This window comes from Corvus hawaiiensis, chromosome 6, assembly GCF_020740725.1.
Source record: "Corvus hawaiiensis isolate bCorHaw1 chromosome 6, bCorHaw1.pri.cur, whole genome shotgun sequence".
NCBI lineage: Eukaryota > Metazoa > Chordata > Aves > Passeriformes > Corvidae > Corvus > Corvus hawaiiensis.
The window spans coordinates 3,678,114-3,704,032 of NC_063218.1; the positions used below are offsets into that span (position 1 = coordinate 3,678,114).

A 25,919-nucleotide genomic window follows, 5' to 3' on the forward strand; every position below is an offset into this window, starting at 1 on the left:
TAGGTAGGTGATCCCGGGGGATCCCCGCGTAGGGGGACTCCGGCTGGGTGATCCCTGGGATCCCCACGTGGGGGGAGTCTCGGTGGGTGAACCTCAGGACCAGGTGAGGGATCCCCACGTGGGGAGCTCGGGGAGCGATCCCCCAGCGCACGGGCGGCTCTGGGTGATGCACCCACACACGTGGCAAAGCCGGGCGGGCGCTCCCCGCTCCTGGGGCTCCCCCGTGGGTGGGCTGCGGCCGGGGTCCGTGCCGGGCAGGCCCGGGGGGTGCCGCCGGCCCTCGGGGGCTCCCGGCCCGGGCGGTGCCGGTGCCTTTAACGCGCGGGGGGGCGGCCGCAGGCGCGGCGGACGTGCGGGGCCGCCTCCTCCCCTTCCTGCCGCCCGCGCCGCGCAGCCACCGGCCGCTCCCGCTCCGTCCCCGCAGCCTCGGCCCGGCCCGGCCCTGCCCTGCCCTGCCTGCCGCCGTCTCGGTGAGTCCCGCCCGGGGGGTGCCGCGGGTCGTAGCGGGGCCGGGGCCTCCCGGCGAGGGGCGGCGGGCCCAGGCCTCGGCGGGCCCGGGGCTGCGGCCCGGCCGTGGGGAGGTCCGAGCGCGGCCCCGCGCCGGGGAGAGGCCGCCGCCGTGGGGCCGGCGGGGTTCGGGGGGCTCCGGTGGGGCTCCGGTGCTTTCCGAGCGCATCTCCCCGCAGCCGGGTGAAGCGGGGCAAACACGCCGTGTCCGCGGTGTTCCCGGAGCGTGCTGCGTTGAACCGCTCGCCGAGGGGCGGCTGGGCGAGAAGCGACGCCCGAAATGTGATTTCGGAGCGTTCCCCGTGGCTGTCGGAGCCCCGGGTGAGGTTTGGCGAGAGGCGGATGCTGCAGCGCCCGGGTGGCCGTACGAGCTTTAATGAGCATTGCGCTTCATTACCGCGGTCTGGCCCGGCTTGGGTGCCTGTACTGGTGTCACATGCTCGCAAATGCTGCTCTCCACCTTCGTAGGTGATGTTGTCAGCGGTGTTTTATTTTTGAGGTTGCCTGTGCCCTTTGGTACGGCTCCGGTATGGGTTGTGTGCAGCTCTGTTAACCCTGGAGGTGTTAATGTCCCCTCACCTCTTCTCTACTCACAGCTTACTCCCTTCTTCCAGCGTGCAAGTTGTTGAGAAGGAAAGAGGAGTTAAGGCGGCAAGGCTACACCTTTTGTACCCGGCTGCCTTCGATTGATGAAGTATTTTAATTGAGTAGGTGGTTATTAAGAATAACGTAGCTGAGCATCTTTTCTGCATTAGACAGTGACAAGTTCTGCTCTCTAGTGATGTGCATCCACCCGTGTGCTTTAGGTTTGTCATTTTATAACCTTTCTTCCCCCACACTCCCCCAAAGGCTGTGCTGTGTATTTTGAGGTCACTGTTAGAAAACCTCAAGGATCATTTCTTTCTTTGTGGAAGAGGAGCTGAGCTGATACCCTGCTGTAGCTCTTTTTTGTTTAAAATTCTCCCTTCCCCCATTCCTTTGGTGTTGCCGTTGCTGCTTCTGTCCACCAACACAAATGGTATTTAGTCGACAGAACTATTCTGTTTGACATCTCTTTACCTATGACAAGGCAAAAATCTCTCACTGGGCAGTCTGAACTGATTGCTGCAAAAGTTGAGAAGGGATTCAGTTCCTGTCTTCCACATCCTTTCAGGTATTTTCCTTGCCTTTTCTCTCGGTGGATCACTATCATCCTCCTGTTTGGCTTGGGCTGGAAGTGTTTCTCTGCCTCGTGGACCTCTTGCCTGTAACTGCGCTGTAATTTCTGCCCGCGAACAGGCCATGCAACTTGCTTTACCACATATTTTTTCTCTTGCTTCATATGCTGATGCTGCTTTCTGCATACTGTGATTAAAATAACTTTTGTGTGTAACTGCAGCAGTGAAAGGTTGGGGATTGGAGAGAAACACTTAATTCTCTGGTAGAGTTGTTACCAAATACCTTTTTTGGTAGTTTTTTTTCCTACCACCCCACTTTTCTAGCTGCTCTCAAGAAGATGCTTTCTGCTCTCAGAAATAGCAGCAGTAGGATCTGAAGGACACAATGAGATTTTAATTTGATCCTTTATCCCCTACTGTCACAAAACCCTTGTTACAGACCTGATGACTGCTTTGTTTCTGACACCCCTTGAAGAAAAGGGAAGGACTTGCTTAAGCCTGTGTAAAGCTGTGGTATTGCTTGGTTAGCTCGGTAATAGCTTTCATTTGCGTCATCTGCTCTTGCTGTTGGAGATTTGGTGGTTATGGCTCAAAAAGGTCTCATCATTCTTGACCCTGGTTGCTGTAAACCCGGGGCTAAAAAAATCCCTTAGGAACTGGAATTCCCTGTGAATTTCAGCAGTGATGGCCAGGTCTGTGTTTAAGCTACACCCAAGACCCTTAAGCGCGAGGACACGGGGGAGAGGACGTGCGTTTTATTTTAAGCATCAAACTTGGTGTCTCCTAATCCCTTTCCCGCGCTGCTGCCAAGGCACCCACCTCTCACCATTGACTTTGTGAGGCTTCAGCTCCCAAGTTTAGTTCCCTGGTCATACCCCAGTGATGTGCCTGAGTAAATAGTGTGAATTCCCCCTGTGCTGTCCTGGAGGGATGGGGAGGAAGCAGAAGACAGAGTGGCAGGAGGAGGTAATTCTTCATCCCGCTCCGCACTCCAAAAGCTGTGGCAGCAACCCAAATCAAGTTTAGTTTCCCTGTTTTTAGCACCCATCCGTGCTGTGGATGCCTTTCATAACACAACTACTTCCAAGGTGAAACTCGATCCGTTTATTCTTTCTCCATCTCTGTGGGAGAGCTCATGGAGAACCTCCTTGAAGTCTCAAGCAGTTGCTGAATTCCCATCCTCACGATGTTCGTGGCCTGGTTGTGTAATTTGTTTTTGGTTCTAGTGTTTCCATTTGGTTTAAATGATTGTTTTCCCTTCCTGATGTAATTAGAGCAATCGGATCCCCTCTTGACCCCTTGTTTTCATAGGTTAACCAAGTCAAAGTCTTTAAGTCTCCTTGTGCTGTTCTCTTATCAATATTCTCAGGATTTCCTTGTCAGTGACAACGTTTTACCTTTACCCATCAGAATCTTTATTTTTAATATAAGGGGAATTTTACGTATCTGTGTTTAGCTCTTAAACTTCCTGCTCTGCATTGGCAAAGCAGCAGGATTGGACTATTTTTAAAAGTAGGAATATTTTGGAGGGGGCTGCTCACTGCACTAAGCTCACAAACCTTTTGACATTCCTCGGGTGATTGTTTCAGGCTAACGAGACAGGGAGTTGCTGGGCTAAATCTGTCCCAGACAAATCACTTCTTGTTAATGACTGTGCATAAACTATGGAGATGATAAATTGGAGAATTACCAGCCCATGACTCCTAGGAATCTGCTTCTCTTCTCATCGTTATACAAGATGTCCAAGCAAATAAAACACATGGGGACTTAAAAAAAAAAAAAAGAAAAGTATTTCTTTATGCTTTTAGAAATGTAAAAGCTTCTTCCTGTTAGCATGCCTGAACTACAGCTGGTGGCAGGAGAGAGGGTACTTGGGAGCTTTGAAAACTTCCTATTTCTTGCCAGAATAGAGCCTTTAAAGTATTTTCTTACAATGTGGACTCTTGGCACGTTTTCCAGGCTGATGCCTGTGGTCTGAAGTTTGGGAACGCATCTGTGCCTGCTGGCGTGGGTGCTGCCTGAGAGACTGATTCCTGTTCTTTTTTTTTGCCCCTATTTCCAGTGATTTAAGAGCAGGAGCAGCAGCCCTTGCATCGATAAGTGCTGTCCATTGATCTGGACTCTGCTGCTGCTTCCAGCTGAGGAATTGTTACTTACCTGGTGGAGGGAAGAAGCAGAGTGGATCCAGGTGCACTCTGAGACAGTGCACAGGCATCTGCAATTCCTGCCATTCCTCTGCAAGGGGTGTTTTCCCCTCTCTGTGAGAACTAAGTAGCACCTGGGCTGGGTTCCCTGTGTTTGAGCTCATCAATGCCTGGTCACTGCCATGCCTGTGTACAGGACTGCTGCATCTAATTAGATTATATTAGAATGAATAAGTGAATCTCGATAAATGAGCTTATGGGGGCACTGTCGGGTCAGCTCAGTCCCTAAATATAGGTCCTGGGCAGAGGGCAGGCTTGGTGCAGGATCTCTCCATGCAGCAAAATTAAACAGAGATCTCCTGGGAGTGCAAAAATTCTGCTGCCTTGGCCGTCTTGTCAGTCTGGATGCTCCGGTCTTGGTACAAGAAATACCAAAGTCCACTCAGATAGGAGGATTCTGTGTTTGAAGCTTGGTGGGGACTTGGAAGGGGGAGTCATGGCAGTGGAAACTCTAATATAATCTGAGGTGCTAAAGAATGCAAATCTCATGATCCTTTTTAATGCTTCCAATTTAGAGGTGAGGGGTTTTTTTAAAGTCTCTTAGATAGTGTAGAAAACAGGGAAAAAGAGGAATGGTGTCTGTTACTTGTGTGCATGTGAAAACTCTGGAAACAATCTCTGACTAGCACAAATAAATCTCCTTGCCACTATATGATGCAGAGAAGTAGTTTGGGTGCTTCAGGCCTTGAGTTTTGCTGTGCAGTGAGTTTGCAGTGGGAGGGAGAGGAGAGGAGCTGTAAGGCTTTTGGGGCAATCAGAAACCTTACTTCTTTGTAGTTCTCCTCCTCCTTTTCTGCAATGTTCTCTGTTTTTGTTAGTGCTTTGTGGCCACACTGCTTACCGAAATCCATAGCTCTAACTTGCTGTTACTGAAGAGAAGTAAAAGTAGTTTCTTCTCCTTTTCTTCCCATGAAGATTTATGTAAAGGAATCACATTTTTTTCTGTTTCAAATGAAATCTCATCTTTGCTTCTGCATCACTGGGGCTGCATTGTAACTCGGAGAAAGTGTCTGTAAATCAGTCATGTGGACAAGCTACTCATTTTCTTGCACTAATAGTCCCTATTATAAATAGCATTGTCCTCTTCTTACATTTACAGCTCTTTGCTGCAGTTGCTCTCAGGTGTGCAGGATTTTCAGTGCTACTAAAGCATGGGGAACAGCTCTTCTTGCAGGGTTTTTTTCTCATTTTCCATTGGACACCCTTCCTTCTGGCTGATCCTGCTGCCTGGCTTTCCTGTCTGGATCTGCTCGCAGCCAGGCAATCCTGCAAATCACTGCTCTGCTGGAGCTGCTGCATCACAGCTCCCCTGCTGCAGGAAGCATCTTTAAGCCCTTTTGTGCTGTGAAGTTGAGGAAATAGAGCAAAACTTGTTTTTCCTTCAAGTTGTAGCTGAATGACTAATGGAGCATCAGAAGCTGAATGACTAATGGAGCATCGGAAGAGGTATGTTGCTGTTATCCAGCAAAACACAAGTTCTGGTTTTGGGATCACACCTATTAATTGAATAGCTGACCTTCTCAGCCTGCCTGTCTCATGTCCAGCTCGCTGAGCATGTGTTGAATGACCCAGGGAAAATCAAGCTGGAGTTCAGAATTACGTGGGTGTCAAAGGCTCTTAAAGCCTGGTATATTTATGCCCCTGATTCATGGTGCTTCCAAAAACAATCCAGCTCTCATCCTGCAGAGGGGAAATACCTCAGTCCAGTGTTACCAACTTTTGCTTAGCTGCCAGAGCAATATAAACTCAACCCGAGTTATTTTGGGCTCCTTATTCTTTTGCTTCCAAATCCCACCCTGCAAGTTCCTTGTAGAAGAAATGCTGGATTAATTCTGTTTTACACCCTCCTGTATGGACTGAAAACGGTAAGCAGGGCATTTTATTTCAGGGTTGTGACAAATTTTAGTACATCTCGTTCCTGCCTGTGGTGTGAAGACCTGTCTTTTGTCTGCCTGCTACCACACAGGAAGGAAGTTGTTGAGTCTGGGAGATAAAAGCTTTATCTCCTCCCCTGCAAGAGACAAGCTGCCCACTCCTAGGCTGGCACCACTCTGCTCCATCCTGCTTGTAGTAGGGCAGGGAGGAAAATTTTCATGGGAAAGTGTGAGTGGACTCATAATCTGTTTGTAAGTGCGTAGCTGTCAAGGAAGATGATGACTAAGCTATTGCACAAGGTGCAGCTCTTCAGGGAGCTCGCCAGGATTGGACCGGATCGTGACTGACTCATAAGAGAGCCTATAATATCAGTCAGCTCCTAATTTTATTGTTCCTGGTTTGATCTGACCACTAGCCATGACTAGTTTTCTTTCCCAGCCTATTTGCCGTGGGGTTTTAGGTTGGAAAGTCTACACTTGATGACAACAGATTAAAAAGTCCAATTTATTGGAGGAAGTGAATGGTTCCCAGGCTTTGGGTGGGAAGTGCTGGGTGGCAGGAGTGTTTAAGCTGATGTCTTGCATTTGGCTCACATGGATGTTTCTCCATCAGCACCTGTCCTGTGCTGCTGCCAGGCTCTGGCATGGCACTTAGCTGCCCATTTTACAGGAGGGAAAGCAGAGGCCAAGCACCTGCAGGTGAAGATGCCAGGGGGTCACTAGCAGAGCAGCTGGTAGTGCCTTTCTCTTGGTCCCATCTGTGACCTGAACCCCTGGCAGTCAGCTGGTGGGTGAGCTGCATTGTCAGATACTGACAGGACAAAGGGGAATGGATTTAAATGAAGAGAGGAGAGATTTAGATTAGGTATTAGGAAGGAATTCTTCCCTGTGAGGGGTGTGAGGCCCTGGCACAGGTTACCCAGAGAAGCTGTGGCTGCCCCTGAATCCCTGGAAGTGTCCAAGGCCAGGTTAGATGGGGCTTGGAGCAGCATGGGATAGTGGGAGGTGTCCCTGCCCGTGACAGGGGCTTGGAATGCAGTGATCTCTAAGGTCACTTCCAACCCAAACCATTCTGTGATACGACGTGAAACTGCTTTCCTGCAGCAGCCAGTTCCCATGTGCCCTTCCTTGCAGGGTCTCCTTTGGTGTGGGTGGGAGCCCAAGCCTGACCCCAGAAAGTGATGCTGCTTCTTGCCTCCCAAACTGGTTTGAAAGGCTGCCTTGGTGTTAAGTGCTGCTTTGCCCACTAAACCATCACTGAATGTTGCATGTGGACATCCCAGCTTGGCTTTCACATAGGCATTGCCTTTAATGCTGTGTGAGGACCTAAAAACAAGTACGTGAAGCCAGCTGCAGCATCCCTGCTGCTCCTGTCTGCTTCAGCTCCAGGTGTACCTGAGAGCATCACCATGGCTGCAGCAGCTCATACCCACTGGATCTTTCACAGGGCATTTTCAGATCTGGGAAGTGATCGGAGTTTAGGGTGCTGTGCCAAGAAGGGCCCTTTTCCCCAGGACTAGGTAGGAACTCTTTTGCCTCCTTTAACTCGCTGTTCTCCAGGGAGACTCACTGTGTCCTGTCCTTGGAGCAGGCAGTGTCTGCAGTTCTCAGGGGGTGTGGTGCTGGGAGCTGGCAGAAAATGGGAGGTTAGAGGTCAATGCTGTATCCCATGTCACACCTACTGACCTTCGCTTGGTTCAACACCTGTTGGCAGCACGTGTGGCTCCAGCTGTGGTCAAAGGACAAAGGATTGTGCTGCTTTTTCTCTTCATACTGCCTGGTTTTGTGTTTACAGCAGTGGTGGTGGAGGTCCATGAACCTTCACTTCTCTAAGCTCATGGAGAATTGTTTGCCCTGAAGTGTGCTGAGAAGGTTCCTCCCAACCCTGTCCTAGCATGGGCAATGAGCAGCATTGTCCAGAAGAGAGGTGGAGGTGGGATCTCAAAGCCTTGGAAACCACCAAGCTGCCTGATGGATTTATGGAGGCTTTGTTAGGATTTTACTGGGTTCTCTGGGCTTTCCCACGGCAGCTCAGTGGGAGTACTGACAGCTTTTCCTTGTTACCTTCACCTAAGGTCACTTCCATATCTTCTGCTTGGGCTATGTTACCACTAGGATTGGGTTGCGTGCTAAATTTAGTGAACCTTTATAGCTTGGTGTGTGTATGTAAAACCTGAGGGGTTTTTAGCAGCTTTTAAGGGGTTAGAGCCTGGTTCAAGATGCCCAACAAGGCCAGGCTTTCTCTGCACAGGTGGCAGCACCCCAGGCCAGGTGTGGGAGGGTTATTCTCTGCCTCAGTGTACTTCCACACAGGGATTTGCTGAGGTGTAGAGCCTGTGGGTGGCAGGGAGGGTTCTGGAGGCACAATTAGAACTTGCATAACATGGTCTGCAGTCTGAGGCATGTGAGAAGTGCTGGCGAAGGGGTTGGCTCTCAGAAGTTTTAAAGGCTTGTGAAAATTCTTGATCAAATGTTTCCATTACAATCCTGCCTTTTTCGGCCCCTTGCCCTCCATCTCCAAGTTTCTGCCTCTTTTTCTATGCTGTTTGTGTGCCAAAAGAAGAATTTTTTTGGCTTCAGGTCAGGTGTACCTATTTCTAAGTAGATTTTTTTTTTAATCCCTGCTTGGCATTATAGGCTACTGAAGTAATAGTTTGAGATGTAACTTAAGTTGGAAGCAAATAAGTTTAGATCTGTGTGGTTGCAGTGAAGTGTTTGTTCAATTCTTGCACGCCAAAGGAGGAGCAGATTGTGGGACAGCAAGGGGAGTGAGAACCCAGAGAAGCGTGAGAGAAATGACCTCAATTACTCTGCATTTCTGTTGCTGAACATTTTTAGGCCTTTTTAACAACCTGGCATGTTCTTGAATTCAGATCAGTGCTGAGCACATTGGGGCGGGTGTGTGTGCTTGTGTTAGGAGGCCGTTTTGGGGGCAGAACTCAGGGATGTTGGGTTCTTGACTTGAATTTGAAACTCTTCAAATAAGCATTTCACTGCTTTCAGTTCCTTTAGGAAACTCCTGCAGTCTCGGTCCTTATGGTCACAAGTGGAAAGAACCAGGAAACCTTTAGAGATGTGCTTTGAACACATCTTTTGCAGGGTTCTTGTGTGGCATTGCCCAGCTCTCAAAACTGCCTTGTGCGTGGGGTTATGCAGTGAACTGGATTGTGGAACTGGGACCAGTAAGGAGTGTTGCAGCATCCCCTGGGCTGCTGCTGCTCAGAGAGACATTAGCAACACTCAGCGTCACTCACCTGGGGCATCAGCAGCTGCATGAGGAAGGTGGTAAAAGAAAGCTCCTTCACCATGTGGCTCAGGTGTGGTTCAAGCATTTAGCAAGTCTGTGGAGGAGCTGGAGCCTTTACCCTGCTGCTGGAGGGGAGTCTGGTCCCCTGCTCTGGGTGTTTTAAGATGCAAGTATTGCCTTGGGGTCTGCTGAAACACTGCACTGATTCCTGAGAACATGTGACCTGCTAAAGCTGCCTGCCAGAGCCTAAAGGATCCGGGTGATGACACCGTGAGATGACACCAGTTGTGTATCATTTCTTCAGCTGTGTGTGCCCTCAGCAAACTGGTCAATGAAGCACAGAGAGGTTAACAAGGTGAAAAGAAGCCTTGTGGGGAGGAATATGTGGTTCTGCTGTTCAGGAGCACATCTCCTTGGTGTGGAAGGTGGAAGGATGGCATCTCAGTGGAGCTGTAGCCAGTGAAATTCTTGTTGTAGTGCAGGAGGTGTTTTGGATGGATGATGAGGTGAGCTCTTAGTGCTGCCCTCGATAAATGAGATACGTGCAGTGTCTCAAAGGAGAGCAGAGAAAGACCTTAACACTTCACCTGCCTCAGCAGGGAAACGACCAGAGTTCAGCAGCAATTTCTAAACCTTCACGTTGTGCTTTTAAATAGTTAGAAGTTCCAGCTCCTGATGCAGTTTATACTTTGAAATGCACTGGTGTAACTTGTATGGTGCCAGTGCTGCAGGGATTGCTTCTAAAGCCTCTTTGTTCCTAAACCATTTTGAAACTTTATTTCTAAGAGTATTAACAGCACCATGTCCTACAGCATGAGGGATCTGACTTGGGTATGGAAGTGCTGTCTTTATGCCTGCATGATAACATGCTGTAGGATAAATGCTGAAAGACAGCTTTGCTATGGAGCAGTCAAACGAACTCCTATCTACTGTGGAAGTTTTCCTGATGGAAGTTTGTTCAGCCTTCAGCTGGTGCAAATTTCTGCTGGAGCAGAAAGTCAAAATACCAGTGTACTAGCAGATCACCAGCAGAGCCTTCTGTGGTCCAAATTCAGTCCTGAGTGTACCTCTAAATGTTCCCTGCATTCAGAGGGTTTGTAAACAGAGTGTGAACAATGCTTTAATCTGGCAAATGATTTAAAATTTAATGCACATTTGAATAAAATCCAACCCTCTTTGGAGGTGTCGTTCTTAATGTGACTGTGGATTAAAACTCATTGATTGCTACCAGCAAAAGAGTGAAATAAAATACAGTGCCCCTGCTCTGTACAGAGGCTGCAGGCTGACCATTACAGCACCTTGCACCTCGCTGGATTGAGGATTGAGAGCGTTCTCCCGACTTGCAGCCAAAATGCAGCCATGGCCCATTGCTGCCCAGTTGTTCCCACGCCAGCATTGTCCTCTGGCTTCGACCCCTCCCTGCAAGGTGGGAGCGGAGGAAGCCTGAACTGCTGGGCAGGGTCCTGTTCCTTGGGTGCAGTTCAGGGCAGCAGAGCTGTTTGTGCACAGGGGAAGGGAGGGTAGCAAGTAATGTCTGCTAAAGCCTGGCTGTTCGGATTTTCCAGTGTTTTTGTGTCTTTCTGACCCATGACTGTGGTGTAGAGTATTAAAAGCAAAAATAGACCTGCCGATGCAGTGCTTACCCGGCTGTGTGGGCTGAAGAGGAGGCAATTCCAGCCTTGTAGTACTCCCTAAATTCTAGTTTGGTAGTTGTGCTGGGCATGTTGGTGATAATTTCATTTTTGATGCCTCTGTCAACATACAGGAACTTTGACTTCTCTGCGTTGAGTCTCTGTTCCCCCCGTCATCCAGCCTAAACTGAAGCTGCCCTTTTAAAATCTCAGAGTTGAGAAACTAGCTGCATACCCCTGAGTTTTAAACTCTTGGCATATTTGAAAATTTATTTTCACTCTGTGAACTTTGGTTGTTTAACTGATGGATACTTTTCCCCCCCCATTCTTTTATTGTACTGTGTGTGGTGACAAAGGAAAGATCTTCCCTGTTGATTTCTCTCCCTTTGCAGCTGAAGAATTATCAAGACTCAGTCTGAGTGATGGGGTACAGCAATCTTGTTTCACTTGCTGCCTTTTGATGCTCTCATTTAGCTACATCTGTGCCACATTGACAGTAATTTTGATACAGCAATCACACGTTTTCTCTTTAGAGACAACTTAAATCACTCAACTGCTTAGACATAATGTGTGCAATAAATAATATCTTGAGACTCCAGGTAGTTAGAAGAAACCACATGAAAGCATCTAGATCTGATATGATTCACAATCACTGAAGTTTTGATTTCTCTCTGAGCTAACAACTCTCCTCTGCTGTGCAGCCTGTTCCCAGTGCAGCTCAATTTCATTTTCCTCTAGGAATTCGGATAGATGAGAGCATCCGTCTGCTGCTGGCTTCTCCTTTTGTCCATTGCTGTTCAACAATAGGATTGTCGAGTCACTGAGAGGTTAACGAAGCTTTTTTTTTTTGTCAGTGGTCCAACCTCTTTGTATAGCTGTGTGGAACAGCACACTGAACAGAAATAATGGGAAAATCTTGTTGCTGGAATGACCGAGGTTGTCATTTTGCGATACCAGGGTAAAGACCTGCTTAAGCTTCAGGCTTCTGGCTGTGTTACGGGGTGGCTGAGCACAAATCCCTCTGCAAAACATTAAATATTAGTTTCTCTGTGTCTCCTTGCATCCAGCAGTGTTGCAGCAAGGGGAGGGAATCTGAACGATTACAGTTGGTTCAGCTTCCCATTTAGTATTTAGAATGGTTTTGTTACGAGCCTTTTGGGGTTTGGCATTGGAAAAAGGGTGAATTGTAGTCCGTAATTATGAAGTGTGGGAACAATTGGAGCTGGACAGACAGGCAGTGGTCCAGCTCCTCTTCCTGAGCGAGCAAAGCTTTTGTGCTGTGCCATCCCACCGCACAAATGACCGTGCGGGGCTGTTGCTGGATTGATTGGTTTTGATCTCTTTTAGGAGGGGGTTTGGAAACTCTAATTTTGGGTTTATCACAGTAGTCAGGCTCCTGCCCTGTTGCTCTGAGCAAGCCTGTTACTGTGGCTGCCCCAAAGAACTTCCCATGGCAGGGGGAGCATGGGATTAAAAACCAGTTGTTAAATCCAGTTGAACTGGGACATCAGTGGCTGGGCTCGTGTGGGTTCAGTGACAGAGTAACTGCAAGGAAAGATGTGAAGGTGCTGTGTTTTGCTTGTGCAGGGAATGGAGAGCTTTGAGGGGGAATTAAGCTTGGAATGGTGTGGGATGGATGGCACGTGGGTGAGCTGTGACTTGCTGGATGCCACCTGGGGCACAGAAACACTTGCACTATCTCTTATCAGCTTGTGGATGAGGGCACCCAGCAGGGCAGGGTGGCAGTGGGATTTACAGGAGTGTTTGCTGGTGGCAGTGCTCCAAGAAACTCTCACCTTTTCCCTCCAGAGCACCTCTCCAGGCTGGCTTTTCCCTACAGTTCAGGCAAAGTGCACCTGTTATCACTTGGGCATTGCTGCTGGCCCCAGCTGTGCCTCCTTTCCAGGCTCTTGTTCCAGCAGAGCTCATGCTGGGAAATGGAAAATACAGAACTCCTCTTCAGGACACAGCTTCACTTTTTTTTCCTCTATTTTTTTTTTTTATTTTCCCCTCCTGGGAGCTGCCGGGCCTCTGTGGTGACCGGTGTATGCATGGCCCTGCATTCTCCTGTTGGGAACGTTAAAAATACCAGCTACAATTTTCCCTTTCCACATACCAAAATATATTAATGTGCTGCTGCTTTGATTAGTCATTTCCTCTTCGTTTGTTCCTTTTGCAACAGGGTAAAGGACAGCATGCACGCACTTGGGTGAAATCTTGTCTGGTTAAGAAGTCTGAAACTAAATAGATTCTCTTAGGTTAATACCTGTCTTTGTTGGCAGAAGAATTCTGTTCTCATCCCTTAAAAATACATTCAAAAATAAGTCTGGATAAAGTCACTTTTATGGTGTTCAGACTAAGAATATCTTTGCCTGATTTATTTTTGTAGTGGAAAGAAATTCTAATATGAACAAGATTAATATTCTTATCATGAATTTAATACATTCTTGTAGGAAAACCTTTGGTGATACATTACTATAGGAAATTTTCCAAATCCATTTATTTTGAGGGTTCTTGTCTTCCTCCTGTGCCATCACCTCCGTGCACACATTCCTCCTTCCCTGAGTTCCTGTGAGACTTCGTTCAGCGTGGGTGGAAACTTGGTGAAAGCAGCACTGTGCCACTGTTGGGCTGTGCATGGCTTGGTTTGGGGTAGTTCTGGCAGCCTCTGCACCCTCGGGGTCTGGGGCTACAAAGGTTAATAAATCCAACTTACAGAGACCTGCTAAAGTTGCTCTGAGTGACTTGCTCACCCTTCAAGGCTGGGTATTTTTTGCTTCTCTGTTGCTGTGGCTGCCTTAGTGAGAAATTTGGGAGAAAAGCTTTAGCACCAGGCGGTCTGGAGAGCTGCAGAACAAGTGGTAGGTTTAAAACTTTCTTGTGTGTGTGGAGGAATTCAAGTGAGTAAGCTAAAAAGTTGCCTGGTGAGTATAGTTAAGGGCAAAGTTGAGTAGAAATCTGGAGAATCAAGCAATAAATTAAGACTGATCTCTTCTCAGTTATGTCCAAACTTGAGAAACACAACCCATAAACAACATGCCATCCTCTTTAGCAATCTGTCGTGGTTTTCCTGTCGCTCTGGCGCCGAGGGCGTCTGCTCTGCCCTGGATTCAGACGGGAGCACAGCTTGTGCCTGCCCGGGGAGGTGAGGGGCTGCTGCTGCTGCCACGCAGCCTGAGGGAAAACTGTGGTGCTAGGGCTGTGCAAAGCTTGCAGGGAGCGGATTTGACTTCTCCTGGGATGCACAGGCAGGTAGTACACTCGGGTTTTCTCCTTGACTCTTTGCAGCTCTTTTATATAAAAGCCTGTGTTGTTTTTTTGAATGAGCGTTAGTTTCCCAGTGCTCAGATGCCATTCATACTTTCACAGAATCTGCTAAGGCAAAAAAAAAGAAAAAAGCTAAACCAAAGGCATTTGCTTCTTTTGTTTCTGTCTCCTCTTATTTTACATTTATTTTTAAAAATATAAACAAGAATTCATAATACAGAATGTATATTTTTACAGTTATATTTGCTATATACACTGGGAAAGGGAAAATGTTTAATTCCAGCTCTTTTCTCTCTGCAGATTGCTGTGAAGGTATGAGAGGAATTTGAGTACTGAGAAGCTACTGCTCATACCTGCTTTCCTCTGTTACAGAATCATGGAATGATTTGGGTTTGGAAGGGACCTTAAAGACCATCTCATTCCAACCCCCTGCCATGGGCAGGGACACCTTCCACTATCCCAGGTTGCTCCAAGCCCTGTCTAACCTGGCCTTGGACACTTCAGGGATGGGGCAGCCACAGCTTCTGTGGGCAGCCTGCACCAGGGCCTCCCCACCCTCAGAGCCAAGAATTTCCTTCCATGCTTGGAATTGGATGTAAGGGGATGAAAAGGATGTAGCAGCCCTAAATTTCTCAAGAGATGACCTTAATCTTTTTTGTTTTTCTTGGAATTTGGGGCTCTGCCTCATTCGTGACCAGAGAATGGTCAGCTGCATCATTCCCATGGGTGCTGCAGACCTTGTTTTAATTGAGTAATAGAGCATGGCAGGGGTAGGTGCAGAATGAACATACTTGCAGTAATGCAGCTTATTCCTGCATCAGAAAGGGATTAAGCTGTGTTAAAGTGAGCAAACCCAGCTGGGCTCAGACCTATATTTTACTGCCCTTGGCTTTTTAGGGACTGGTAGCTGCTCCCTGAGGCTTTCTATGGGTCTGAGGTGAAGATTATACTGTGAATGTCCATTTATACACTAGACCACAACAGTTGTCTTAAGGCCTTTGTTGAGGTGCACAGCAGCTTTAAACCTGTGTAAATGGCTTTTGTGTGTGGTAAAGCTGAGCTCCTGTGGAGTGTCACAGCAGCCTGGATTGTACAAACCCCTGTGAACTTCCCAGACAGCTAATTGGAATAAAACAGGCGTGGCCTGGTCCCTCCCTCCTGTCCAGGTGCTGGGCAGAAGCAGATTTCGGGTGTGGTTGTGTGTGTTTAATGCTTTTGCCTGTCTGATCCAAGAGTCCTAGCTTGAATTCTGTACCTGGCTCGTGCTTTTGGATGGGTTCATGTTGCAGGAGATGCTCGAAAACTACGCGACATATGGAATTGCTGCTCAAACTGGGAACCTAAACTCAGCTTTGGCCATAAGTCTGCTAGATTTGGCTCTTATTTGTAGTATTATTTTGAGAAAATTCTGTGATCTTTTTTATGCCTTCCTATTTTGAGAAGTATCACTTCCCAGTTCCCTGTGCACGGAAGCGGGTGGTGATTGAAGAGCAACTGTCTGATCTGGTCCCTGCCTGCGTGGAGAGTAGGGAAAGGGGAAATGCTTACCCAAAAGCCTGAGCTGGCTGCTTGAGTGTTTAAGTGCCTCTCAGGTAGTTCATGGTGGTGTGGGCAGATCGTGTCTGTACATGAATGCGTGAAGGAAGGAGCTGGGGAAGCCTCAGGGACTCCTTGGAAGTAGTGATGGGAAGATGCAGACTTGCTGAGTAATTCCTGCTGGAAGAAAGAAACCTTTGATTCTTTACAGGCCCTTTGGAAAAAGGTAGTGTAAAGATAACAAATTATCTTCTGACTTTGGAGATAATAGGGGTGTGTGTGTTAGCTGGTAGTGATTTAAAGGGAAACTTGCAGTTTCTGGAATCTGGTGGAGCTAAGGACATCTTTCGCTGGTCCTGACGCATGCTGGCTTTTATCCCAAATAACATCCCCTCACAAATACTGCAAAAAATGTTTTGGTTTCCTAAGACCCTGTGCTGAACAATATAGATTCATTTAGGCTGGAAGAGCCCTGTAAGATCAAGTCTAACCATTCCCCCAGCACTGCCAAGGCCGCCTCTGCCCCATGTCCCCAAGTGCCACACCCACATGGCTTTTAAATCTCTCCAGGGATGGGGACTCCACCACTGCCCTGGGCAGCCTGTGCCAATGCCTGACCACCCTTTCAAGGAAGAAATTTTCCCTAATATCCAAACTAAACCTTCTCTGGTGCAATTTGAGGCTGTTTCCTCTTGTCCTGTCCCTTGTTCCCTGGGAGCAGAGCTTGAATCCCACCTGGCTGCCCCCTCCTGTTGTGGAGAGCTAGAAGTTCCCCCCTGAGCCTCCTTTTCTCCAGGCTGAACCCCCTCAGCTGTCCCTGGTGCTCCAAACCCTTCCCCAGCTCCTTTTCCTTCTCTGGTCATGCTCCAGCCCCTCAGCATCATTCTTTTTATGATGGGCCCAAACTGCCCCCAGGACTGGAGGTGCCCCATCAATGCCCAGCACAGGGGGCAATCAGTGCCCTGGTCCTGCTGCCACACTGTTCCTGATATCAGTGTATTTGTGCCCATGATTTGGTGAATGCTGTGGGGTGCTGCTGTGACAGGGTCTGTGCAGTTTTGGGGTATTTGGGTGAGCTGCCAGGCAGGAACGTGGAGCGTGGTTGTCCTCACTCTGTGCCAGCAGCAGGTGTGTGCGCGTTTATCCCTGGCTAAATGCGAGGTTGCTCGCTCCACTTTCACTGATGCTAATTCCAGTTCTGGGCTTTATCCTACAGCCCAGGTGGTTTCAGGGCGTCAGCTGCCACCTGGTGAATCCATGCCCTGCCTTATCTTGTAGGAACTTGCCCGAACAGCTGGGCTGTGGTGGAAACCTCTTGCGGGAGGTAGCTGGGTGCTCCCTGCTGCTGGCACTGGGACAAGATCAAGGACGTCTGCTGGATACTGGCGGCGAGGTTGCGCAGCCGTATTGTGCTCCTAGCTTCCTCTCGGCGCTGCTGCTGCATTTTGTCAGGTGTTGGCTCTGAAGCTGTGTTGGAAGAACCCTCTGAAAGTAAAGGCTTTTGTTGAAGCAAAGCTACTCTTTCTGGAATTTAATAAAGAGCTTGTCTGTGTTAACTAACATCAAGCGACTGAGAGCAGACAGAGCCCAACAGATGGTACAAACAGTGGCATGTTTGGAATGGAAAATATTTACCTAGAGGGTATTTGAAGCACTGAGCCTGTGCTCTGCAAATGGCTTAATTGTATCAGTGAAATAAAGTGAAGAGCAAGGTTTATTGACAAGTTTTCTCTGCTCTTGCTGTCAGCACCTTGGAGGGGGTGTCAAGCACTGTTGAGCTTCCCTTGAACAGGTTTCCTTCCTGGGAAGAGTAGTTCTAATACCTGAATGGCTCAGTTGGTGTTTTTGAGTGTCTACAGCTTTCTCCTGTGGCTGCACAAATCATGCTGTCAGGGCAGGTATGGAAATGAAAAATTCAGAGCTTGAAATGCTGTTTATTATTGCTTCCCCCCCCAGTCTTGGGTTTGGGAGGATTGGTGTAAACAGAGCATGGAAATACAGATATAAAACTAGAATTTAAAAAGAATACAAATATGTAGGTTAAATTTTACATTGAGTAATGTGTGCAGTTTTGGTTGCCACGATATAAGAAGGTTATAAAGGTATTGGAGAGTGTCCAAAGAAGGGCCATGGAAGTGGTGAAAGGTTTAGAGGGGAAGCCATGAGAGGAGTGGCTGAGGTCACTTGGCTTGTTCAGCCTGGACAGGAGGAGACTGAGGACAGGCTTCATCCTGGTCTCAGCTTCCTCACAAGGGGAAGTGGAGGGGCAGATGCTGATCTCTTCTCCCTGATGACCAGCAACAGGACCTGAGGGAATGGCTGAAGTTGTGTCAGGGGAGGCTTAGGCTGGATATCAGGATTTCTCCCAGAGGGTGGTGGGGCACTGAACAGGCTCCCCAGGGAATGGGCATGGCCCCAAGGCTGCCAGAGCTCCAGGAGCATTTGGACAACGCTCTCAGGAACAGGGTGAGATTGTTGGGGTGTCCTGTGCACAGCCAGGAGTTGAGCTCTGATCCTTGTGGGTCCCTTCCAACTCGGGGTTTTCTATGACTCTACTGTGTAATTCTCTGATACTGTCGTTGAGGTCAAAACTCAAAGGTCTGTTTAGACAGCTTTTCTGTGTGGTGAGTGCCTCATGCATGACTTTAAACTGTGCCGTTTATAAAGTGACCCGTGAGGAGATTGTGATCTTACTGGAACTGTGCCTTTTCCTTGTCAGGTGAGATTTATGTGCAATACCGTATTCTCCTGTGTAAAAAACTGCTCGGGTGCAGTCAGCTCCTTGCTGGTGTTCTCTGGACTGGGTGGTTTTGTGAAGGCTGAGGCCAGCAGGTGTGGCTCACCTGCAGAAGTTAGCCAGGTGTTAATGAACTCAAGCAAGTTTGATGGGCTAAAATCCCTGCCTGCTCCGACAGCTCCTTTGTGTCACATCACAGCAGCTCTGCTGTCTTGTGTCTTGTCCTGGGGCATGAAAAACCCATCTTGTTTTTTCAGTAACACACAGTGCTGCTTAAAAAACCCTAAAACTAAACCAACCTAAGCTGTAATTCTGCAGTTTTCCCATGTCCTAAACCAACAGTGATGTTAAATGAACTACCCTGAGGTTTTTCTGGCAGCCCCCCTTCCTAGAGCTTGAGCCCAGCAGTGCTTTAGTCAGGTAATACTCATGAACAAGTCACAGAGAGCTGGTTGCTCCTGCTGTATGAATGTGGAATAGGCATGGAGTGGCTGAACTTCTTATTTAATTTTGTTCTTTGCCTTTGGCAGAGTCTGGGTTTAGTTGCCCAAGTTGCTGGGCATCCTCTCCCAAAAAGCTCTGGAGGAGGATGAGCTTGGGAGTGAAGCTGTTTTCAAGAGGATCCTCTTTGCAGCTGGCTGATAGGGAGCGTGTTCCAAACTGTGTGCAGATTAGGGAGAACAAAAATAGTGTTATCTGTTTGAGGAATTTATTGAATCCAGATACTGCTCTGAGACTGCTTGCTGTGTTCCTAGTGACTGTTGGATGTGAGTCTGCTTGCCAGCTTGAGAAAATCCCAGGAAAATATCCCAATTAAAGGAGCTCTTGCCTTGGCTAAATCATACGTGGTATCTCTTAAAACTGCTTAGTACTTAAAAGAAGGCACCTTGGTACCTATATTCCCCCCCTTTAATGTTAGTTTTTCAAAGAGGCACAAATCCCTGAAGATTATGTGCATTTTGGGACCCAAGCATTTACAGAAGCTGTGCTTCTCATGTGCTGGGACTAAGCTGTGAGTGACTCATTAGCCAGATGGAGCTATAATTTATTTCTATCTTCTCAAGTAAGTTAATCCCCTGGACCTAAACTGAATGGATATCCTGTGAAATGTGGTATCTGTGCAGAGTGAAACTTGAGATTTAAATTCAAAAAGGCAGAGGGTGGGTTAGAAAATCCAGGGCAGCATGAACTGGCAGGGGAAGTCAGGTGCAAGCAGTAATAGCACACTGGAGTTCAGAAATAGTCCTTTTTCTGTGGCACGGGCTCTGTTTAGGGAACAAAAGTGCAATTCTTTTGTTAAAGGCGGGATGGGAACAGTAACTGGGTCTGTGCACGGCCTGGGACAGATGCAGCTTGTTCCCCTTTTTCAGAATGACTAAAGGGATGTTGTGAGGTCTGGAATTTACGGGTGAGACAGGAGCATGTCTGCAAGGGGGGAGCCTGGCACGGGTGCTGGACTCTAAGAAATGTGATCAAGAGCAGGTCAAATATCAAATATGAGTGAAAGGTGAGTATTTAACCAAATACCTTGAAATTTAAATGTAGCTAAAGTCACTGTGCCTCTTGTAGGCAGCAGGGAGAGGGGGAGTGCAGTGTGATTCCTACTGGGAGTGCCTTGCCTGGGATTGTGGGTTTGGGCGGGTGGGGAGCTGGTGCAGCCGCCCTGGGGAGTTCTCTGAGGGAGCTGCGAGTGATAAAAGTTCCATTGCAGCATTTCTGTGGGAGAAAAGCTTTTTTTTGGGAGGGTGTCTCCTAACCGGGATGGTAAAACTAAATGGAGCAGTTAAGCTGGTGGGTGAAGGTGTGTCAATGTAGCAGTTGTTTTTTGCTGCTTTAACAGAATGAGTTTCTTCATCCTGTTTCTTTTTGCATGGCATAGAATTCTATTTCCCCCCCCTATAGATTTTTTTTTTTTCCTAGATGGCTTGTCAGTGTAATACAGAAATATCAATTGGAATGATGGAACTGTTTTAGTAATTGTAGATTGTCAGAGGACAACTGGAAACTGTGTGTGAACCAAAATACTGCCAATTTACCCCATGGCAAGGATGCCTCTTTGCAAAGACATTTTGACGGGGTGGTGTGATGGATGTTGTTTTGTCATTCTGCATAGAGCCAGCAGCAGTGGGATCCCCCTTGAGTGAGTTTTAAATACCCTTGCTGGGCTGAGATGAGAAATTAGTGCATGGTCATCAGAGCAGAACTTCTGCTTGCCTTTCCTGTGTGCTTAATCAATTCTAGTTAAACCCTGAGACTTTTATTTGGGTTTAGTTTTTTTGGACCCTGCTTGCATGTGAAAAACTGGATTTGTGTATGGCATTCAGAGATCAGATCTACCTGCCTCTGATTAGTGTTTGGGGTGGAAGGGTTCACGTGGCTTGTGCTTGGCTTTGCCCCGATGAGCAGGAGGGGGACAGGAGCAGGAATGGAGCCTGGAGAGGCTCTGGACCTCATCACTGCAGTGTCATGCTCCAGATCTGGGAGATGATCCCGTTTTTGGTGAAGTGCAGGGAGGGGGAGCAGGGTGGGGGACAGAGGCTCGGCAGAGCTCGCACTGCTTGTGCTGCTCTGAGATCAGACCTCAGCTAGTCCAGCACACATTCCCCACCCAGACTAGCTGTTGTAATTCAGTATTTATGGCTCCTCTGGAAGCAGCTGAAGCTTTTAAATGCGTCTCTGCTCTCTGGTCTCGGAGCAACAACCGCTTTGTGTGAGCATGTCCTGCCTCGATGGCCACTGTGCCCTCCTGACCTTTGAGCCTTGAACCTCTTTAGCAGCACATGTTACCCTGAGCCTGTGGTTTGACCTGAGCATCTGGTGTCAGATGCTGGGAAATGTGTAGGGACTGACAGGGTGTGACTGTCCATCCCATGAGTTCATGGCTGGCTGTGTGCATGGTGTCAGCAGCAGGGCAGAGCTGGGCTCCTTGTGCTTGGGTATTGTAACTGTTGCAGTAATGTATTGTAATGATCAACTTAATTACACTTGTGAGAAATCTGCTTAATTACATATTTACTTTGGGGATTAGCTTCCCCCCCCCAAGCATTCAATATTGACTTTGGCTGAGACAAATTTTCAAGATCTGCTTCCTTCAAAAGATGACTAATATTAGATCACTTAGTGCAGGGAGCTGGGTTTATCAAGTAGCTGTAATTAATCATTTTGAAAGCTCCAGCTTAGTTTTGAGCATCTGTGCTTTTTCTCCCCAAAAGACAAGCTTTTCTTCCAATCCCTCTCAACCCTTCCAAAACTTTCTGTGCTGGATGTAATTTTAGACCCTGTAATTTTCAGTGAGCTGCGTGCATGCAGAAAATAAATACAAACTGGGAGGAGACTTAATGTTAAGACAACTGATGAATAATTAGTGTATTGAAGTGTTAGTCTTTTATTTGGATAACTTAATAGCCAAATTAGAGTTCCCAATCCTTGCTTTCTGTGCTACTCAATGCACTGTACAAATATATTATCACAGTAACTCCTCTCTGTCCAGAAATTATTCTATGTAACAACTATTCCCCCTTGAGCCTGAGCCAGACTCCACACCGAGCTCTCTCCAGTGTGGCAGGATGGCACAAGCCAGTTTGTGATAGCAGCTTCCAAAACAGTCAGGAATTGAGGTAAAACAACTTTAAATGAGTAAATCTTCTGCCCAGCAGCAAGGAGAGCCTGTCCTCTGCCTGCACCATGCAGCTTCTTCGTGGACTTTATTCCCTGTGCCCTCGGTACGCACATCTGTTTTCATTTTTCAAGCAGCAGTGGAAATATTCCAAGCAACCTGGGTTAAATCCCTTGCCTTTTGTTCCCAAGAGAATGGGTGTCCCAAGGGACACTCAAGTTGAAGAGTCATTTTTTCTTGTGTGCAGGAAAATGTAGTTGTAGCATGTGCTTCCTATGATGGGTTGGTGGATTGGGAATTGCCTAATTAGTTTGGATTATGTCTGGATTTTTTTTTTTCAATATCTGGTGAAATTTTTTTTTTCTTTCTTGGAACAAACAGTCTGGAGAAGATTTGGATTCTTTCTGCAAAAATCCAGGTCTGTTCATAGCAATCAGCTGTGAAATGGGAAAATCTGGCATGTCTTGACCCTGAAGTTAGGTTTTTTAACGTCGTTTTGACTGTTCTTTAACTTTGTGGTTCCTGCTGTTTTTAAAAAGACAATAAATGTAATGCTTGGGACAAAAATATTGTTTTCAGCAAATTGTCCTGGAATCCTCTGGTCTGTGTAAGTGCCCTGGAAGTTTTATACCATCACATGGTCAAAATAAATAACAGATCTTCTTGTTGCCCCATAAATGTATGGAATTTTCATGAGTGTGAAGCTGGGTTTTAAGACTTCAAAAAACAGTTTTGAAAATATCTGATTCTTTATGGCTGACTAAAATTCAGGGCTCTCTCCTGTCTTCTCCTCATTCTACTTCTGAAGCTGTCATAAATCTGGGAACAAAAGCAAGGTGAAATTTAACTCCCACTTGCCAGGGTAAGAATGTTAATTCAGTATGTTTGATTTATGGAGGAAAAAAAAAAAAAAAAAGGCAGTGTTCTGCATATTCTGGTCCCTGGTCCTTATTTCACAGCCTCTGAAAATGCTGTCTCATGTATTTCTGAAATCAAAAGCTTTCACTTTCATAAAGTCGCGTGGGAAGGAAGAGTGAGGAAGATGAAGGAAAGCAAGGGAAGGGAATTGTTCTCTCCCCAGATCAGCAGTCTGGCAAAGTGCATTTCTTCCTATCCAGGCCAACAACTTTGAAGCAAGTGGTAAATGATTCCAGGAGCTGTTCCATGGCTGATATAGTTTGATAATTTTATTAAAGCTACTTTAAGGCTACTCTGTAACAATGAGAAATCTTCTTTTATTATTATAATTGGTGGAGGAAATAACACCTAGGGAAAACCTGTTCAAAACCTAATTCTTCCTCTTTTTTTCTTTCTTTCTCCTATAGGTTTTTTAAGAAATCATAGCTAAGAAAAAGCACAATGGAGTTTTACGAGTCTACCTACTTTATCATCCTCATTCCTTCTGTGGTTATTACAGTCATCTTCCTCTTCTTCTGGCTTTTCATGAAAGAGACTTTATACGATGAAGTCCTCGCCAAACAGAAACGGGACCTAAAGTTCCCACCTACCAAGGCTGACAAAAAGAAAACCGAGAAGAAGAAGAACAAGAAGAAAGAGGCTCAGAACGGGAACATCCACGAGTCTGACTCGGAAAGTGCCCCTCGGGACTTTAAGCTGTCTGATGCCCTGAGCACGGATGAAGAGCACGTCACTCCCGTCCCCTCGGGCGTCACCGAGGCCTCCGCCGGCGTCAGGGAGCGGAAGAAGAAGGAGAAGAAGCACAAGGCCAACCAAGATGATCATGTAACTAAGGACTTGGAAGGATCCAAGTCTTCAGGCAAGAAAGTAGATCCAGTCCCTGTTACAAAACAGCCCACTCCACCATCTGAATCAACAGCAGCTAAGAAGAAGCCTGGGCAGAAGAAGCAGAAAAATGGAATGGGTACCTGATGTTGCATATGCTTTTTGCACAGAACGCCAAAACTGTGTTCTGCTTTTTGCAAGGCCACAGAGTGTCTCTCACAACTGTTCTGCCTGATCTCTATGGGGCAAAGCTCCCTTCTAACCTTCTCCTTTTTTACAAGCTATTGCTTTTTTCCCTCCTGTTTTTCATCTGGCAGCAGTGCTCTGGTTTTCCTCCTCCCGTCCTTGCTTTCTTCTACTAAAGATGAAGTGGAACAGAGTAGCTCGTCCTCTGCTTTGCTCTGTGGTTTGGCTGCTTTGCTCTCAATCAGAATTTTGATTACCTGAGAGAAGGCAGTAGATGTTTGCTGGGTGCATTCTGAGTCAGGCTGTGAAAAAGTGGAGTCCTAAGAGTGGTGGCTCTGATAAAGGAGGGCATCTCGAGTAACCTCATAGCAGTCTGCAAAATAAATCACTGTTTAAGCTCAGGGTTAATGCACAGAGAGGTGTTTGGTGGCTGATTCATGGATTGGTGATTGATTCATTGCTGCCCGCCTGCTACACCTCTATAACTGAATGGAACCGATGCTAAAACTGGTCTGGCTGTTGTAACTGAAATATCCAACCTAGAACAGACCAAAAACTCATCAAAATCACTTCTGACTGTCTTGACCATATCCTCAGCAGCTGACATGTCTCAGTGTGGTTGTCTTGACTAGGAATAGAAGTGAAAAAAGAATAAAAATACCCAGTTCTAGAAATGAAACCCAAGATATTTGCTGATCCCCTTGTGAGATGCAGGCACAGCAGGTTTACACAGGGAGTGAGGAAAAAGAATGACATTGCTGCTTGATGTGGTAGGTTTTGTATTTTTCTGGAAAAAAAAAAAAAAAAAAAAAAAAAAAAAAAAGGAGAAAAAGACCCACCCACTATCAACAGAGAAAGTATCCAGTCTTGTTTGTGGGTGTTATCCAAAAATCTCTGTGGCACAGTTAAAACGTGGTCTGCAAGCACAGTTCTGAGGGCAGCCACAAGTAACTCTTATCCTTGATTACAGGAGCTGACACCAGAGCCCTGTGCTGTGCGTGTCAGCTCTGGCAAGAATCTTAATATAGCACAGGCTGTCCAAAATGATAAAAAAATTCTCACTAGAAACTGCTTTTAAAAAGAACAGTTCCCTGATGGGAAACACTTATTTTCTGCTTCTCACAGTCCCAGTAGCTATTGGGGGTGTGTGTTTAAAGTGCCCAAGTGGGTTCACGGAAGGGAAGAGTACACTTCTAAATAAGAAACTAATATGGGTAACATGTGCTGTCTGCTCTGTCACAGTGAAATCTGGATTGGAGTTGTTAAACTGTTCCTTGCATTGCCGTGTGTTCTGCTTGCACATGAGGTTCCTGTCTTAAAAATCACTGGGTGCTGTGGCTCTTGATTCTGCTAAACCTTCCTGTTGCTTTGGGGTCTCACTTGATCTGGGAAGTGTGTGTGTGTGTCTGTGTACGTATGTATATGTGAATAACTTTGTTCTGATTTAAAAGATGTGAGTTTGTTTTCCTGGGAGTGGAGGCTTTGGTTATTACAGATTTGCTGATTGAAAAGTATTGCTGAGGATATCCAGAAGAGCGTATTGTCTTAATTGTCTGTTGCAGATGATCAAGATAGTAAGACTGATTCTGTTGTGTCTCCTGCCAAAAAGCAAGAACCGGTGCTGCTCCACCAGGAGATAAAGCAAGAAAATGTGTCGGGGAAGAAGAAAGTCTCTGCAAAGAAGCAGAAAGTTGATAATGGTAAGAATTCAGTCTGTGACATTGTTCAGGTAAACCTGACTGTTAAACCTTTTTGCTGTCCATGCTTCAGTTTCTCTTCCTTTGGAAAAGGAACTTGTAGAATAGTAACTCTTTTGATTTGAAAACGCAGGAATTGCAGGTAGGAAAGATTGCTGAGCCTGAGATACTCTTAAATTTTATGAACGTCTGGTACCACTGAGCACGGGATAATGAATGTTGTGAACCTTTCTGAGCTCTCTTGGATCCAAACATCCATGCTTGAATGAGGAGTAATGTGCAGACTTAGAGTATAAGCTGAGCAGGTTTTAAGTTGCTCTGAGCAAGGCATGTCTGGAACTGCTGCAGTCATCTGCCCCAAACAAGATTGCAGTTTTTTCAGCCAGTTGCTTTGGCCACATTCCTCTCTTACTGTCCTTTTGTTGGCTGGCTCTTGCTCCAACACAAACTGTTCATCTTTGCTGTCAAGGCCTTCACTGTTCGTCATCCCTTGTTCTCTGCCAAGATGCTGCTTCTT

At 46.9% G+C, this 25,919-nt stretch overlaps 1 protein-coding gene across 13 annotated transcripts in view; it reads left to right on the top strand.

Annotated features, from left to right (window-relative positions):
• The first annotated feature begins 385 nt into the window (after positions 1–385).
• The window catches only part of KTN1 (kinectin 1), a 75,239-nt gene continuing 49,705 nt past the window's right edge, over positions 386–25,919 (top strand). For 11 of the 13 annotated variants that reach the window (XM_048306049.1, XM_048306055.1, XM_048306056.1 and 8 more), the window contains exons 1-3: positions 386–470; positions 23,102–23,658; positions 25,268–25,405. In XM_048306049.1, the coding sequence (XP_048162006.1) occupies positions 23,136–23,658; positions 25,268–25,405 (661 nt within the window). In that variant the 5' untranslated portion in view covers positions 386–470; positions 23,102–23,135. Of the gene's footprint in view, positions 471–19,552; positions 19,668–23,101; positions 23,659–25,267; positions 25,406–25,919 lie in introns of those variants that run through there. The other 2 variants (XM_048306057.1, XM_048306050.1) reach the window with 2 other exon arrangements.